Source organism: Oryx dammah, unplaced genomic scaffold (assembly GCF_014754425.2).
Source record: "Oryx dammah isolate SB20612 unplaced genomic scaffold, SCBI_Odam_1.1 HiC_scaffold_17, whole genome shotgun sequence".
In the NCBI taxonomy this organism is placed as follows: domain Eukaryota; kingdom Metazoa; phylum Chordata; class Mammalia; order Artiodactyla; family Bovidae; genus Oryx; species Oryx dammah.
The window spans coordinates 49,301,895-49,319,947 of record NW_024070201.1 but is presented as its reverse complement, the minus strand read 5'-3'; the positions used below and the strand labels follow the sequence as shown (position 1 = coordinate 49,319,947).

Here is an 18,053-nt window from a genome sequence, read left to right as displayed (position 1 = left end):
AAAGCTGGGCACAGCTAGGGGAGCAGACAGAGGAGCCGGAGTTCTCTCCGGCCGTCCCCGCCAGCATAGGTGGGTGCAGCCATGGACCCCCTCACGGTAAGAGGCCTCTGCTCCCTGCCTTCCCCTATCCTTGTCCCGTTTCTGGCTGTGATTAAAACAATAGATTGACTCAGAGGAGTGGCGGGGACAACGTGGCTGCCAGGCAGGTGGGGGACACCACCCTGCGGGTGGGAGGAGAGCAGTTGGAGGCCCAAAACTGGGCACAGAAAGAAGAGCGGTGAGGAAGGGCTGGGCCTGGTGGGAAAGAGGGGCAAGGCAGCACCAGGGGGTTGGAGGGAGTGCTGCCCAGAACAGGAGAGGGCAGAGCTGGCGAGTTGATGGAGGAGAGCCTGGTGGGATCCTGTCGCAAAGCCTGGTCAGCGGTCAGGGGCTTGGGAAAAACCCAGTTCAAAGACCCTCCTGTGTGGACGTGTCTGGACCTGTCCTTCAGAAGCTCTGGGACTTCGCCAGGGAGGAGCAGCTGGAAGAGGATATCAACAAGATGGGAGCAGGTCCTGGAGAGATCTGTGTGCCCACCCGGGAGTTCTACTCCCAGTGCAGCCCTGTCCTGCTTCAGTCTGCTCCTTCCCAGGCTGCCCACATCAGCCCCACTGTGTATGGCTTCCTGTGAGGTGGGCGTTGTGCTGAGGGAGGCGACCCCCATCAGAACTGAATGAATAACTTGGATGAAGAGTGTGAAGACCTCTTTCCTAACCTGAATCCACACAATAAAATAGTGACTAAGAACATGTTTTTAATCTTTATATCTTCAGGAGATTGAGAGTCTATGCCACTGGCTTTTAAAGCTGAAGGAAGTGGCCATAAACTAAGGAATGCAAGGGATGTGACTTGAACGTAGCTGCCAGGCAGTTACGTTGGAAAAGGATTCTACCCTAGAGCCACCCGGCCCCGCTAGCACCTTGGCTTTAGCCTCATGATATGATTTAGTTCTGACTGCGTGAACTGTAAGAGAATAAATGTGTGTGGTTTTAAGCCACTTGACTTTAAAAAATGCATTTTTCAACCAAGACCAATTTTCTAAATATTATCAGATATTTCATACCAGTCAATGGGATATTGTTGACTAACAGCTAAACAAAAATATACAAGAAGCTATTACGGTATGAAAGGATATTTCTAAAATGATTAGTTCCTGGAAAATATGGACATGAAGTGTATTCCCTACACAGACATAACTGGGCGGGGGAGGACTTTCATATTGTCATTATACAAGATGATCACATTATATAAACTATACATACCAGAGTATATATCATTTAATGTAGAATTTAGTTTCAGAGTGAAACAGATAAAAGTGGTAGCATCATTATTTTCCTTCTTAAAGGAGGGAAAGTGTTTACCTACCTACCACATTTGGGAGGTTTTGAAGTAGAGATTCCGGAAATCCAAAAGCTACCTACTACTACTAATTTTTATTTGAGTTGAGAAGTACCATGGAAGAATAGCTAGGAACACCAGCTTCTCAACCAAACTGCCTGGGTGACCACCCTGTCTCAGTGGCTTGGCAAGTCTTGGTTTCCTCTTCTGTTAAATTGGGGACAGGGTGAAGTGATAGCTCCTGCCTTATAGGGTTATTTAAGAATTGAATGAGTTACCTACTTCTGAGGATTTAAAAAACTACCTGTACTTAAATACTGTATGCTAAGTTGCTTCAGTCATGTCTAACTCTTTGCGACCCTGTGAACTGTAGCCCACCAGGCTCCCATGACCATGGGATTCTCCAGGCAAGAATACTGGAGTGGGTTGTGATGTCCTTCTCCAGAGGATCTTCCTGACCCAGGGATAGAACCCATGTCTCTTCTGACTCCTGTGTTGGCAGACAAGTTCTTGACCACTAGCACCACCTGGAAAGCCCAAACATTAAGTGTACCTTAAAACAAAAACTTGTGTTTGGGATGAAAGTGAAAGTGAAGTTGCTCAGTCATGTCCAACTCTTTGTGACCCCATGGACTGTAGTCCCCCAGGCTCCTCTGTCCATGGGATTTTCCAGGCAAGAGTATTAGAGTGGGTTGCCATTTCCTTCTCCAGGGGATCTTCCCCACCCAGGGACTGAACTCAGGTCTCCCAAATGGCAGGCAGACTCTACCGTCTGAGCCACCAGGAAGACTATAATGGTGGCTGGGTACAGAGGGTTAAGGGCTTGAAAATGGAAGGGTGAGGGAGGCTGCCAGTAAAGAAGGTTGGGGACTCGAGGTCTCACCCTGTCTACTCCTTCATCTAGCCTCAGCCTAACTGGACAGAGATCATGAACAGAAAGCTGAAGTTCCCCGCTCCACTGCTGGGCGCCATCCAGGAGGGACATATAGGCCTGGTGCAGCAGCTGCTGGAGGTGGGGGTTGAGGCCCCGGGCAGCGGGCCAGGCGGGCCCCCCCGGAATGTGGAGGAGGCCGAGGACCGCTCCTGGAGGGAGGCCCTCAATCTGGCCATCCGCCTGGGCCACGAGGCCATCACTGATGTGCTGCTGGCCAACGTCAAGTTCGACTTCCGCCAGATCCACGAGGCCCTGCTGGTGGCTGTGGACACAAACCAACCCACAGTGGTGCGTCACCTGCTGGCCCGGCTGGAACGCGAGAAGGGCCGCAAGGTGGACACCAGGTCTTCCTCACTGGCTTTCTTTGACTCATCGATAGACGGCTCCCGCTTCGCCCCCGGGGTCACGCCCCTCACCCTGGCCTGCCAGAAGGACCTGTATGAGGTTGCCCAGCTGCTCATGGGCCAGGGTCACACCATCGCACGGCCACACCCCGTCTCTTGCGCCTGCCTCGAGTGCAGCAACGCGCGCCGCTATGACCTGCTCAAGTTCTCCCTGTCTCGCATCAACACCTACCGCGGCATCGCCAGCCGCGCCCATCTCTCACTGGCCAGTGAGGACGCCATGCTCGCTGCCTTCCAGCTCAGCCGCGAGCTCCGGCACCTTGCCCGCAAGGAGCCTGAGTTTAAGGTTGGTTTCTGCTCCCTCCTCCTGCCCTCAGTGCCCTGTATCTGTCCTTCCACCGGGGCATGGTCGGGTCTCTGGTGGGTGTTCTGGGAAGAGAGAAAAAACAGAAAGATGTTCTCAGGAAACCTCCATTCTGATGGAGAGTGCCAGAATCCTGCCCTGAAGGGGATTCATTCTAATGGCAGACAGCTGTCACTCCAGGAGCTCCTAGTCTCATGGGGGCCACACATACCCCACCCTAGGGGTGTCCTGGGTCTGTCTGATGGGGGAGGGAGAACACAGATAGAAAAACAGCTGGACAGACTTAGAGATAACATTCAGTAGAACCTGTCCTTTCTGAATGCCTACTGTGTGGTCCCACCTAGAGCATCCTGTGTTGAGGCCTTGAGCTCATGATCACATCAAGGTGGAAGAGGGCAGAGTGAGGCGGACAAGACTCCCCAGAGGCTCAGCTTCATTCGGGGCCTCTGTGGATGGTGCTACAGGGCTTCCAAGGGCCAGAAAATAGGGGGCTACAGCTGTTGTGTGCAGGGCAGACTCCTTAGAGGAAGCGGGATTCACCTTGGCTACACGACCAGGTGGTTTAACACAAGTGAGGAGTAGAGAGGATATTTGATGTAGGGGTTCAGGACAAGCAAAGACTCTCAGCTAGCAAAAGGCAACATGGGATGAGAGCAGGGGCTCTGTGCAGACAGAAAACACCTGAAGGGAAGGCCTGGAGGCCAGGACTGATCAGGGGCCTTAAATTCACAGTCTAGTTCCATCCATCACTCATCCACTGACATCCTCTCGGTGCCAGCCCGACTTGATCCCCATGGTGACAACTACCATTAGGTGAGGAAACAGACAGGGATATTAAAACAGAGGCCTAGGGCTGGATGTGACCCATGCCAGGTGAGCCGGGGGAGGAGCGTGCTGCTTCTCTGGAGTCAAAGGATCAGAGAATGAGGGCCCCCACTTCCAGGTAGCAGGAAGAGCAGCCCTTCCCAGGGCCTTTCCCTCCATCCACACGGCAGCCCACAGAAGGAGACATAGGAATGACCATCCCCACCTTCCCGGCAAGGGACAGAGGCTTGGAAAGGGGACATGCCTAACCAAGGGTGCTGCCACCTGAGGGACCGTGCTGGGCCTCCTGGAACCCTAGCCTGGATTCTCTCTGGTGTTAGGGCCCCAAGTAAGACTGAAGCTAGGTAGGGGAAAGTGGAGGCAAGAGCTGCCCACTCTGCAGCTTACAAAACTGCCAGCATGTGTTTTCATATAAGGTAGCAAAAGTAATGAACCCAAGAAGGCATGAAGAGTAGGGGCAAAATTGAAACAGGCAGAGGGAAAGGAAAGGACAAGGGGTGAGCAGAGGTGATGGGGGTCTGTGTTGAAATGACTCAGCAATGAGATAGATGTGGTACCAGAGAAGCAATGTTGACACAGCAGGTGCCTCGTTATAGCCAGGAGGACAAGTGGGGTGGCACAGAAGAAAGGAATAGATGGTTTAGGGTGACATCAGCTGTGAGGAAGTGGCAGCTGAGGGCAGGACAGAGTGGCCTAGGCCCAGTGTCAGGAGGGTGGGCTGACCCAACTGGACTGGGTCCGCAGGATCGCCAGCCCACCTGGACTTTCTCCCTACAGCCTGAGTACATTGCCCTGGAGTCGCTGAGCCAGGACTACGGCTTTGAACTGCTGGGCATGTGCCGGAACCAGAGTGAGGTCACCGCGGTGCTCAATGACCTGAGCGAGGACAGCGAGACTGAGCCCGAGGCCGAGGGTCTGGGCCAGGCCTTTGAGGAAGGCATCCCCAACCTGGCGAGGCTGCGACTGGCCGTCAACTACAATCAGAAGCGGGTCAGCTGGGCCCTGCCCACCTCCCCTGCCCTGCCCTGCCCCCTCTAGATGGCCCCTCTCCAACCCTAAGCAAGTCATTTCTCTGCCCTCAGGACCATCTCATTAATTTTTTTTAATATTTATATTTCTTTGTGCCAAGATTTAGCGGTGGCATGTGGGATCTAATTCCCCATCCAGGGATTGAACCCAGGTCACCTGCATTGGGAGTACAGAGTCTTAGCCACTGGACCACTGGGGAAGTCCCAGGACCCCTCTTAGATCTTGATTCTGAGCACCCTTCTCTCCAGGCCCTTGATCCTATGGGTCCCCCACCCTCCCTTCTTACCGTCAGTCTAAGTCCCTAACCTCTGCCCAGCCTTGGAAGTCCCATGACCCAACCAGACCAGACTTCTGAGTTTTACTTGTTGGCCTGCTGAGTAGGTTTGGTCTGGGCTTTTTCTGTGGTTATACTGCAATATCTCACTCTATCCAGCAAGATTAGACTAGATCTCTCAGGGCTGAAATATCAAGTGATTCCATTATTCCCCATCTCATTAGATGCCCACCCCTAAGCCAAAGACATGTGCCCTTTCTAGCCTCCCCCAGCCTATTACTCCTCCCTCTCACCCACCCTCAGATATCCTAGCCCACCAGGAGCTTAACTAGAAACCTTCCTTTCCAATGACTGCCCAAGTCAGCAAATTCCACCTTCCCTGCTCCTCCCTTCCTCAAGACCATGCTGCCTGGTGCCCCACATCCCTAAGAAGACAAAGAACCCTCAGGATTCTGGGACCCATATCCAGTTGCACCCACCACTGCCTGGGTTAGATTCAACAATGTGGGATCTGGAGAGTCCAGAAAATTCTATGAGCTCAGTTTCTCCTTCATAGACTAGGAAACTAAGTCCCAAAGAGGGGTGGAGTCTGCCCAAGGTCACTTGGCAAGTGGGTTGCCTCTCTTCTTAGCTGGCTGCCATGGGGAGAAAAGAAACATGGTTCACTTTCTATACAAGGAAGTCAGGGCACCTGACTGACTCCTCTTCTTCCTCCCTGGCCAGTGGTCACTCCCTCCGCTCACACCTTTCTCTGTTTAGTTTGTAGCACACCCCATCTGCCAGCAAGTCCTGTCCTCCATCTGGTGTGGGAACCTGGCTGGCTGGCGTGGGAGCACCACCATCTGGAAGCTCTTCGTTGCCTTCCTCATCTTCCTCACCATGCCCTTCCTCTGCCTTGGCTACTGGCTGGCGCCCAAGTCCCGGGTACTAAGAATAGAAACAATGATAATTGTAATTTATTGAGCACTTGTTTTACGCCAAGCCCTGAGCTGGGCCCTTAATGTTCCTTTTAGGTAGTTTGAGGTGGTTCTGGAAGGTAGGCATTGCACCTGGATTTTACAGTGAAGACACAGGGAACAGAAATTCTCTTTTGTCTGCAGGAATTAGCAGAGTTGGGATTGAAACTGTGGTCTCTCTGCCTCCAAAGCCTGAGTCCTATATTCAGTCTCTCCTAATGAGACCCCCACCCCAACCTCAAATTCTCTGGGGGCCGTTTTGGACTCAGATATTTCTATTCCTTACTATGAGCCAGACATCATGCCTGGCACTGCGGATATAAAAAAAATCAAGACCCTGTAAACCAGGTGAGGAATAGGGTAAGCAGTGCTCCAGGAGGCAGGAAAAGGGCATCCATCCAATATCCCAGGGAAGGAGAATGCAAAGCATTAGAGAGATTGAAAGGAATTCTGTGCAGCTAAAGCATAAGTGCAAATAGCAATTAGCAAATGGTGGGAAGCAAGCAGGGGCCCAGGTTCCACAGAACCTTATGCAATGTTGGGAGCCACTGGAGGATTGTAACAAGGTGAGAGATCCTATTAGTTTTGTGTTTTAGAAAGCTCTCTCTCCTAGGGATATGAAGGATGGATTGGGGGAGGGGTGGGAGTCTGAGAGACTGTCAGAGTGTGTGAGAGAAAGGAAAAGGACTCAGGGATGCCTTCAAGCTTCCTGGTCTGGGTGGTCAGGACGTTTTCTAGGATGGGGACACAGGAGGAAGAGGAAGACGTTTGAGATCCAAAGATGATAAACTTACTTTTTAACATGGATGTGATCGAAGAGCCTGGGGGACCCCCCCAGGGAAAGTTACTTCTGTGATCCTCAGTTCCTAGATTAAAAATGGAAATAATGATACCCACCTCCTACAGTTGTGAAGGAAAACATCAATATGAAAGGGGAAAGCCTAATATACAGTACATTCTTGATAAATGTCTGAATAAGTGAGTGAATGAAAGGAGGAGACACGTGGGGGCTGAGCATTCCAGAAGTTCTCCTGGGAGGGGAGAGGTGTGAGCAGGACTCTGAGAAGCCTGCTCTCCTTCCTTCCCTGCAGCTTGGCCGCCTGCTGAAGATCCCAGTGCTGAAGTTCCTGCTGCACTCGGCCTCCTACCTGTGGTTCCTCATCTTCTTGCTGGGAGAGTCCCTGGTCATGGAGACGCAGCTGAGTACCTTCCGAGGCCGCAGCCAGAGTGTCTGGGAGACTTCACTACACATGGTTTGGGTTGCAGGTACATGGGTGAGGCCTTTTATTTGTGGTAGACTCCCTCCTGGGGACCCCCTCACTTTTCATCACAGTGAGCACCCCTATACGGGGCAGCCCCTATGGATGCTCCCTGAATATGTAACCAGACCTCTCCGGGCTCTAGTTCACCATGGGTTTCCCCTTCACCTCTAACCAGGGGATCTCACCCTGTGATAGATCTCTGAGTATGGACCCCGTTCTTCCCCTACCCTGGCATTAGTCGCTGCCCATTCTGGATATTCATATCCTCTTGCAAATAAGACACTGATCCATGGTGTCAGGTGGCAGATCACCTTGGTCTAATGGTAGCCAGCAAGTACACCACCAGGCAATCTATCCCAAAGGTCATGGAACAGAAAGACTCATAGACCAAATTAAGATGCTTGAATCATACAGTTTATTACATAAGTACATACAAATGGTGTACTTATGATGGTGCTGTTTTAAGGACCAGAGGTGAGGTTTGGGCAGAGAATACAGTAGCCAGAAGCTGCCTGGGCCCAGCACTTGATCTGTAGGAGAAACACGAGGGCACATATGTATAGCTGTAGCTTACTAATCGTCCTGGTGAGCAGCTATAACTTTTCTTTGCAGTTTTGTTGCAGAGGACTTGTGAGGCCACTAGGTATTACCAGTGGGGAGCTAATTTAAGATCAGATGAATCCTAAGGGCCTCATCTGTCTCATGTATATTCAGTGTGTCACTAATATTGAGTGTCGACCCTGAACGTTCTACATGTGTTCACACACATATGCTCTGTGTGTGTCTGTGTGTATGCACTCAGTCACTCCGTCATGTCTCACTCATTGTGACCCGTGGACAATAGCCCACCAGGCTCCTCTGCCCATGGAATTTTCCAGGCAAGAATACTGAAGTGAGTTGCCATTTCCTACCCCAAGGGATATTCCTGGCCCAGGGATTGAACCTGCGTCTCTTGCATCTCCTACATTGGCCGGCAGTTTCTTGGCCACTGCACCACTTGGGAAGCCCAACACGTGTGTTCTACTTGCTTTATTTGTCCAACATGTCACCTGGATAATTAACTTATGTATGCTTAAGGCATACGTTTCATCCATTCTATTGGTGTTCTTTCCTTCTATAGCAAAACTGCATTTTCTCAAACAGTTCAGCAAATGCAGTTGACAAGAATCCCCAGAGCTCTGCCGAGCATTTGGTTAGTCAGCTCAGCAGGTAGGTTGGGCACCTTCCTCATCTATCTTCTCTTGACTTACCTCTAGCTTAGTTGGCAACTCCCAAACCATCAGCAGACTAAATCTGCTCCTCCACCCTGAAACAAGTCAGTCAGTGAGGCACGAAAGGAAATTTGGCCAAGAAACTCTGGAGAAGAAAATAAGAGTGATCCAAGGGGAAAAGTGTCCCATCCAACTGTTTACTAATCATTATTGACCTGTATTGGGTGGAGGTGAAACCAGTATCGTTCCTGCCTGCAAGGGAAGAAGTCTTAAGAAACAACATTCCTCATTTCTTCATGTAGTGAATACCTGCTGCTGGTCTATTGTGAGCAAAGCCCTGAGAACACATGGATAAATTAATTAGGATTCTATCCAGGAACTTCTCTTGTGATCCGGTGGTTAAGACTCCACACTCTCAATGCAGGGGGCCCGGGTTCAATCCCTGGTTAGGGAACTAGATCCCACACACCGCATTTAAAAAAGATTCTGCATGCCACAGTTACAGATCCCACATGCTCCACAAAGACTAAAGATCTGGCATGCTGCAATTACGACCCTGCATAGCCAAATAAAGATATTTTAAATAAATAGGGTTCCATCCACCCATTCAACATACACCACTGAGCAGCCATCCCACCTCCACAAGGTGCTCTATTGCCATGGAAACAGACTCAGTTCCCACCACGCCCTGCTTGTCTCCAGGCCCACAACCCCCTCTCCTTCCATGCTGCCCCAGCTTCCCCTCCTCCATGGTCTCAGCTCAAACATCACTCTCTGTGAGAAGTGAAGCTTTCCCTGGTTCCCAAATCAGCGTGAGGATCAGTTCCTGAACACTCCAAAGACAGCCTCTGTTCCCCTGCTCTCCTTCCCCTCAGCACTGACCACTCTGGGCTGTAACAGCTTGGCTACTTGCCCACCGCCCTCACTAGATTACGAGCCCGGGGAGGCCTGTACGTCTTCTTCACCACAGGATCCCACTGGCACATGATAGGAGCTTAATCAGTGTTTATTCAGTAGTGATTCCTGGGCCTTGTTCTGGGCACTGCGGACAAGGAGGTGAATCGACCACAGTCCCTGCCTTGAGCGGTTCCAAGTTCAGGGAGGGGAGGGGGACAGACCCGGGAAGAGATATCTTGCAGTGCTCCATGGCGACGGCATCACAGAGGTCTTAAGAGAGCTGTGAAATTCACTGCCCTGGTTAGAGAAGGCTTTGGAGAGGAGGTGAATTTTGTCCCGGGTCGCAAAGGTGAGCCCACCTTCTAAAGGGTGTGGAAGGGCTTTCTAGGTGTGGATACAACCATGAGTGAAAAAGCACGTGTTGTATCCAGGGAGCAGAGAAGGACACGACGTGGCAGGGTCACCTAGCTAATGGGGTCCATCTCCCAAGACCCTCCCTCCCCAGGCCTGGCCTTGGGCCCTAGGCTGATCATGAGCAGGTTGATAATTTGGAGCCCCTTCAAATCAATATTCTCTAAATATTTGTCCAGTGGGTATTTGGTGGAGGGCAGGGAGACCCAGATTTAGATCATCTCCTCCCAATAACCAGCCTCTCCAGGTGTTACTTTCTGAGTTTATCAGCTGATCGGATCACTGAAACTGGCCCCACAGCCACCGAGTCTGCATTAGCCAGGAGTCCTTTTTATTTCCGTGTAAGATCTTTGTGACATTGAAGCAGACTAAATGCCCACATTTTATCACTTTCAAGCCTGGGATATTTTAGTTCCCCCTCACCTGGTGGAAAGGTTCCCCCCCCAACCACACCCACACACCCAGCTCTGACCTGGATGCAGGGGGTGCCTCACCTGCTGCTGGCGCCCTGCCGCCTCCTTCAGGCTTCCTGTGGTTTGAGTGTAAGGAAGTATGGATCGAGGGCCTGCGCAGTTACCTCCTGGACTGGTGGAACTTCCTGGATATGGTCATCCTCTCCCTGTACCTGGCGGCCTTCACGCTGCGCCTCCTCCTGGCCGGGCTTGCACACAAGCACTGCCAGGATGCCCCTGATGGGGCTGCCTGCCACTACTTCACCTCGGCTGGTGAGTGCCCCTCAGCGCGGCCCTGAATCCCCCGGCCCCCTCTCTTCCTTGGCTCTCAGCCTCAGCCCATTCCCCCCGGCACAGAGCGGAGTGAGTGGCGCACGGAGGACCCCCAGTTCCTGGCTGAGGTGCTCTTTGCTGTCACCAGCATGCTCAGCTTCACCCGCCTGGCCTCCATCCTGCCGGCCCACGAGTCGCTGGGCACCCTGCAGATTTCCATGGGCAGGATGATTGACGACATGATCCGGTGCGTACTGCCTCTGCTCCAAGCATCCTCCCCTCCGATGGATCCCATCTGACCTCCTTCTGAAGTTCCCCAGCTCTAGTTAGCACAGGAGTTCTTAACCTGGGTTCCTTGTACAGGCTCCAAAGACCTTGGAAACCCTGGAACTATAGGAAAATTTGGGAATGTAAATGTCAAGATACATTTCTCTGCAGAGAGGGTCTATATGTGCTGCATGCATGCTAAGTTGCTTCAGCTGTCTAACTCTTTGCCACTCTGGACCGTAGCCCAACAGGCTCCTCTGTCCATGGGGTTCTCCAGGCAAGAATACTGGAGTGGGTTGCCATGTCCTTCTCCAAGAGATCTTCCCGACCCAGGGATTGAACCTGTGTCTCTTAAGTCTGCATTGGCAAGCAGGCTCTTTACCACAAGAGCCACCTGGGAAGCCAGAGAGGGTCTATAACTTTCATCTAATTCTCAAAGAGACCTATGACTCCAAAGATCAAGAATCACCGAATGCAGAAAAAGCCCTTGGTTGGCTGTCTCCATGGCCAACCTGGGGCTCCACTTTCCCATTTTTGAGGTGAGACACTGGACTCAGAGGTCCCTTTGGATGGTTCCCCCTGTACAACCGCTCTTGGAACTCATGGAATTATCTGGTCTTCTTGATAATTATCATCTAATCATTTACAGCCTACCTGGCCTTTCGCCCTAGTCAGAGCCCATAGTTAATGCCTGCTTCCCTGGAAATCCCCTGCCTGAGGTAGGATGGGAGTGGGTGCCCTTGGTGGGAAAAAACCTTGGTTACATCTGTGAACATCTTCAGCTCAGCTCAGCTTCCATCCCTCCCTGCAGCAAGCCAACGCAACTCACACACAAGGCTTTAACTCTGCTGGTGAGAAATCCTGTCCAGTAGGACTCTGTGACTCTCCCCCATCCCTGTACCATATCTCAGCATCTCAGTCCCTCCCTTGGAGCCTGGACCATCCTCAACTTTGACTGTTTCAACCCAGAACCCTTTATTCTGGAGGGAGAGTTTCTGCTTCAACACCCTTTCAATCCCTTCTCATTTCCCACCCCCTAATTTCTCTCTTCTTAGTAATAACCAGACTGAATGCTTGTCAAGTAGAGGCTGAGCCTAGGAGCCATCACCCCCATCCCTTTTCCTAGAGCCTGCCTTCTCCCAGGGTAGAGCCCTGCTCTGAGCCTTCCCCATCCCGCCTCCTGCCAGGTTCATGTTCATCCTCATGATCATCCTGACCGCCTTCCTCTGTGGCCTCAACAACATCTATGTGCCCTACCAGGAGACCGAGCGGCTGGGCAAGTACGCCGGGGCAGAGGCAGGCCAGGCAGGTGGAAGTCTGGGCATTCTGGGCAAAAGGGGCACATGTACCAAAGCAAGGGGGTATGTTTGGAGACTAGCAAGACTTCCTCTATGGCTGGCACATGGAGGGGATTTTGAGAGAGGAGGCAGGAGAGGGTAGAGGGGCCAGGTCATGGAGCTCCTGAAGGACCTGCCAAGAAACCTGCCTTAACCAACCTTACCCAACCTGCCTTACCCTGCCTTTCCCAGGCCAGAGAGCTCCAAGTGGCCTCCCAAGCAATCATTCAATCATGAATTCATGAGTGCAACTACATGATGGTTTTATTAATGATGCTGAAGGACTTGTGGTTGGATCTGTGGATGTTTGTCAGGGCTTTCTCAAAGTAAATGGAGGCTTTATTCAGGCCAACCCTTTTTCCCAAGAATCCTTGTTCATGTTCTGGCTTCTGGATGTTGAAAAACTCTGCTGACATGGTTTAAAGTATGAATCTCAGTGCTAGGGACAGGAACTACTCTTCCCAGCCTCCTTCAAGGACCCTGATGGGATCAGTCACTCCACAGTAGCATGAACAGGCTGAGCCCTCCTGCTCTTTGATGGGTGACAGCTAAGTAAAAGTATTTTTGCTAAAAACCTCAGGTAGGTTGCATAATAGGCATCTGGACTGAGAGTAGTTAGGAGCATTTAAAGTTTGATAAACAGAACTCCAGCACATCAGCTCAGCATTGAGAAAGAACACACTGAATGCAGTGTGGAGGATGGAAGAGATATAATTAAGTGTCCATCTCACCCCCATCTCCATCCAGAACATAAAGTCCCTGAAGACAGGGACTCTGCTTGTCTTGTTCATGGCTGCATCCTTAGTGCCTGTTCCTGGCACTGCTGTGTGCTCAGTAAATTCTGGCTCAGAAACAGCAAGCAGTCCAAAGGGCTTTGTGGAAGCAGAGCGCCTTTGGCTGGGTCCCCAGGGTAAGGAGGAGTGAGTCTGGGTGGCCCCCAGGCTCATCTCCCACCCCTGACATCCTACTTTTCGGCCCACTGTGCCAGTTTCAATGAGACCTTCCAGTTTCTGTTCTGGACGATGTTTGGCATGGAGGAGCACAGTGTGGTGGACATGCCTCAGTTCCTGGTGCCGGAATTCATGGGCCGGGCCCTCTATGGCATCTTCACCATCGTCATGGTGATTGTGCTGCTCAACATGCTCATTGCCATGATCACCAACTCATTCCAGAAGATTGAGGTATGTGAACTGAGGACAGCTCAGGCCAGAGGGAAGAAGAGAGGAAGGGAAGGAAAGGAACAGGATGCAAGGGGTCAAGAGATTGCTCTGTCGCCACTACTGCCTTGTTTTGAGACTGGGGACAAGTTTTCCTCTCAAGCCCTCAATTTCCTTGTCTGTAGATTGAGGGTCTTGATGATGTTATTGTTCTCATCAGACACAAGTCTAGCGCTCATTCCACATTTAGGGCTGGGAGAAAGTGTGTGTTGTGGAAGAGTAGGTGGAAACATGAGAAGTGAGAGGGAAGGAGATGGATGAGTTAGGGTTTGTGGGCTGGAGAACAGGCCGGCAGGAATTGAATGTCAGAAGGAGGCAAGATGATGGGGAGGAAGTGGGAAGGGAGGTACAGACAGGGGAGATGTGGATGATAGGTGAGGATGGAGACAAGAGTGGGGAGAAGAAAGTGGTGGGCACACAGGAGATAAGAGACCAGAGGATTTGGGGGAAATGGGGCAGACTGAGTGGGCAGGAGGGCTAGGCACTAAAGTGGTCCTTCCTGAGCCCCCGCTTCCTGGCCCTCAGGACGCTGCTGACGTGGAATGGAAGTTTGCTCGCTCAAAACTCTACCTATCCTACTTCCGAGAGGGCCTGACATTGCCTGTGCCCTTCAATATCCTGCCCTCCCCCAAGGCCATCTTCTACCTGCTCAGGTGAGGACCTCAGAGCCCTCACTCCCAAGCCCCCAGCACTCAGCACTCCCACCCAACTCCTGCCCCATCTCCCTGGACCCTTTCCCCTGACTAACCCCTTCCCACCCTCTCAATGTCGCAGGAGAGTTTTCCGCTTCATTTGCTGTTGCCACTTCTGCTGCAAAACCAAGAAGCCAGACTATCCCCCAATCCCCACCTTTGTGAGTATCTCATGTGCTTGTTGTGAGTCTTCCTCACATCAGGCTTTAGCTGCACTCTCTGTACCATCCATTTGGCTGAACACCCCTGGCTCGTCTGTCTTCCCAGGTATGTTTGCAGAAACTCTGCTCCCAGTTCCTCTTCTCTCCTGTGGCCTTTCCCTCTGCCTGGCTCTGGCCATTCCCTAAATCTCCAATCCTATATCATCCAGTTTAAAATGAAGTCCATGCCACCCTCCTGTCAAGCCACCAATACCCCGTAATCTCCAGGCAAAACTTTTTGCCCTAAACTGAGCCAAGAAACTGTTGAATGTTTTCCACAGTAAACATTTAGAAACTAAGGGAAGAATGCCCCACACACTGGGAAATTCGAAGGTGACTGAGGCCTGAGAGAGGAGGGCAGGCCTCCAGGGGACTAACTTACCTCTGGTTCTCTGCTCCCTAACTCAGTCTGGCTTGGCATGGGACCCCTCCTAATTCAGATAGCATTATTGCAGGCGGTCCCATCTTTTCCCCTTAAAACATGTTACCTGAGGGTCTCTCTAAGGCAGGGTCTCTCTAAGGTCAGCTCTGTGAAGCCATAGGCCAGCGCTGAGGCTCAGAGGCCCCCTGGATCACCTGATGAGGTAGGCCTTCCCTCATCTGATTGGTCAATAGTTTGTTTAATAAATACTTACCTAAGCACACCTGTGCTGGAAATAAAGATATGCAGAATGGTGGACCCTTGAAGTGCTGACAGTCTAGAGCAGCAGAAAGAAAAGGCATGTAGGATCTTTCCTGACCAGGGATCGTACCAGCATCCCCTGCATTGCAAGGCAGATTCTTAACCACTGGACCATCAGGGAAACCCACCATCTCCATATTCAGTCTGGAGACATTCAGCCTGAAGAAGCTGAGCAGCTTGGCTTAAGGCTCACAGAGGCAAAGTGACCAAGCTGAGATTTCAGCCTGTTTTCCAAGCCCAGCACTTTGCCATCGTCACCTCTGCTCCCTCTCTCTATTATCTGCCCCAAAGGCCTGACTTGCCTTCCTGGTTCTGTCCTGAGGTCTGAAACTGGACCCAGAACCAATCACTCTAACTTGCACGATGGTTTCCATTTCCTTTGCATGAGCTAGTCCATGCAGATGCATCCTCACATCCTCTAGTCTCCCCTCTGAGGAATCGGAAGGACAAGGTTAACCTGCCCTGACTCAGTTCAAGAAAACCAAGGATGGGTTGGTGGCATGAGAGAGCTCAAGTCTGTCCTGCTCAACATTTCTCCTTGCCCGCTCCCCTCTTCCTCCTCTTCCTCTCCTAACCCTCACCCACCTCCCTCCCTAGTTCCCTTGCACTCAGCCATTCCACAATGTGTGACCTCCATCCAGACTACCTGCCAGACCTGCACAAAGGTCTGGATGTGCGGCCTTCGGGGACACACAACTCTGCACAGACTGTGCCTCCATCCTTCATTGCCTGGGGGAGGTTGCAGTGAGGAGAGAAAGGCTAGGGGGTGAGGAATCCCTCTTACTCTCCTGTCTTCCCATCCCAGGCCAATCCTGGGGCAGGGGCAGGGCCTGGGGAGGGAGAGCGTGGATCCTACCGGCTTCGGGTCATCAAGGCCCTGGTGCAACGCTACATAGAGACTGCCCAGCGGGAGTTTGAGGAGACTCGTCGGAAAGGTTAGTTGCTTACTTCCAAGCCTTTCCCATTCCTGTCCCTTGCTCATCTGGAATACACCCCTTGTCCAGCCTACAGTTCTCTCTGTGGCCCCCTCTGACCCACCCTTGGAAGCCACAACTTGCAGAGAGAGAGTGTGTGCCCTTGCACTCAATAACCCCTGGCCCCGCCCCCCATTCAGACATTTATCCCACTCCCTTCATTTATCCCTTTGTACCGACCTTCATTTATGTGTTCATTTATTCTCTCAACCATTCCCTTATGCATTCACTCTTTCACTTTATTCATCATTCATTCATTCATTCAATCAGAGTTCGTTGCTATGCCCCCTTGTTCCCAGCAGGGACACATGGGAAGCTTTCAGTTTGGTGAGGAAGAGAAACCATCTCCCTAGTCAGGAAGTGCTTTAAAAAAGAGAAACAAATTGCAGTGGGAGCTCAAAGGAGAGGAAGAGCCTATCATTTTGAGAGGCTCATGGGAAGGCAGAAGGCTAGAGTACCAGAAGCTGGAGAGAGAGAGAAGGTTGCGTCTGCACTCGGCCCTGAGGGTGGGTGTAAGCAGGACAGATGTAAATGGGGAAGAGGAGGACTGGGCAGATATACATATATCTACCCATAGACAGTTCTCATCCCTATGGCTCCTGACCCCTTTCGGTCCATAAGACCTTCATTTTGCTATCTTTTAAATCCATCACCACCCCAGCTCTGCTGATTCATCCACCCCTGACGCAGCCTGCTCACCTGGCCCACAACCCAGTGCCAGTCCCTCACTTTCTCCAGTTCTTTCTCCAGTTCATACCCTCCCCTGTTGAAGGTAGAAATGGACCAGGGCAGACTCACCTCTGAGAGAACCCCCCATCTCTACTCCCACCCCCCAGACCTGGGCAACAGACTGACAGAGCTGACCAAGATGGTGTCTCGACTGCAGAGTGAGGTAGCAGGTGTGCAGAGGGCTGTGGTGGAGGCAGGGCCACGCCGGCCGCCCAGAGGAGCCAGCATCCTCAGTCGCTACATCACCCGAGTGCGCAACAGCTTCCAGAACCTGGGGCCCCCCATCCTTGAGACCCCAGAGCTGACAGTGCCAGCAACAGTGGGGACCCAGGAGTCGTCAGAAACAGGGCTTCCAGATGCTGGAGGGGCTCAGGCTCCAGCCTCTGGGGAATCTGGCCCCTCCTCCCCAGCTCACGTGTTAGTGCACAGGGAGCAAGAATCAGAGGGGGCTGGGGACCTGCCCCAGGAGGCAGACCTGGGAGCCAAGGAGGGGACCTGATGCTGGGGGAGGGTCCCTTCTTCTGTTGCTGACTAGAGCAGCCTCGGAGAAGGCAATGGCAGCCCACTCCAGCACTCTTGCCTGGAAAATCCCATGGACGGAGGAGCCTGGTAGGCTGCAGTCCATGGGATCACTAAGATTCGGGCACGACTGAGCGACTTCACTTTTGCTTTTCACTTTCATGCATTGGAGAAGGAAATGGCAACCCACTTCAGTGTTCTTGCCTGGAGAATCTCAGAGACAGAAGAGCCTAGTGGGCTGCCGTCTATGGGGTCACACAGAGTCGGACACGACTGAAGCGACTTAGCAGCAGCAGCAGCAGAGCAGCCTAGATAGCTGAGGGCGGGGGTCACTTTGTAGGAGCCCCTGCTGCTTTTCTTGCTTCAATAAAGCCTCTGCTCTGGAGCTCAGATGTCTCCAGAACGTGTGAGAATCTCTGTCTTATAGTGTTTTGAAATCACCAACGCCGAAATGAACCCTGGTGGGAGCCAGAACACAGAGAAATGGCTTGCTCTGGGGACCTGATATCTTGGGCTTAGGATCCTACTTTGAGCTCCTTCAGACTTTTGATGGAACTGAAACTGGGGGGCAAGGGTCCTGGTTTTAAAACAACCTCTCTGACCTTTAGCAAGTTGCTTCCTTCCTTGGCTCTGGATTCCTTGTCAGACAAACGGCCAAGGAAGCCATCTGTCCCCCTTCCTGCCTTCCAGACTGTTGTGAGGAATCTCTGTCTATTAAAGCATCTGGGGTTGCAGACTATGGTGTGTGACAAGGGTCTGCACCTGGACCATGTCTAAAAGTGATCAAGAAGTCATTCATTTTAGTCCCATAAGACCAAAGCAGGGCA

General features: G+C 51.9%; 1 protein-coding gene across 1 annotated transcript; it reads left to right on the top strand.

Moving 5' to 3' along the window:
• Window positions 1-81: 81 nt before the first annotated feature.
• Window positions 82-17,286, top strand: LOC120876718 (short transient receptor potential channel 2). Its single transcript, XM_040258729.1, has 13 exons — window positions 82-96; window positions 2,282-3,001; window positions 4,622-4,834; window positions 5,907-6,071; window positions 7,195-7,369; window positions 10,409-10,609; window positions 10,694-10,856; window positions 12,064-12,156; window positions 13,202-13,394; window positions 13,956-14,083; window positions 14,205-14,283; window positions 15,810-15,939; window positions 16,815-17,286. Exons 1-13 carry the CDS (start codon window positions 82-84, stop codon window positions 17,204-17,206), a joined length of 2,667 nt encoding a protein of 888 aa, XP_040114663.1. The 3' UTR covers window positions 17,207-17,286.
• Window positions 17,287-18,053: the final 767 nt, after the last annotated feature.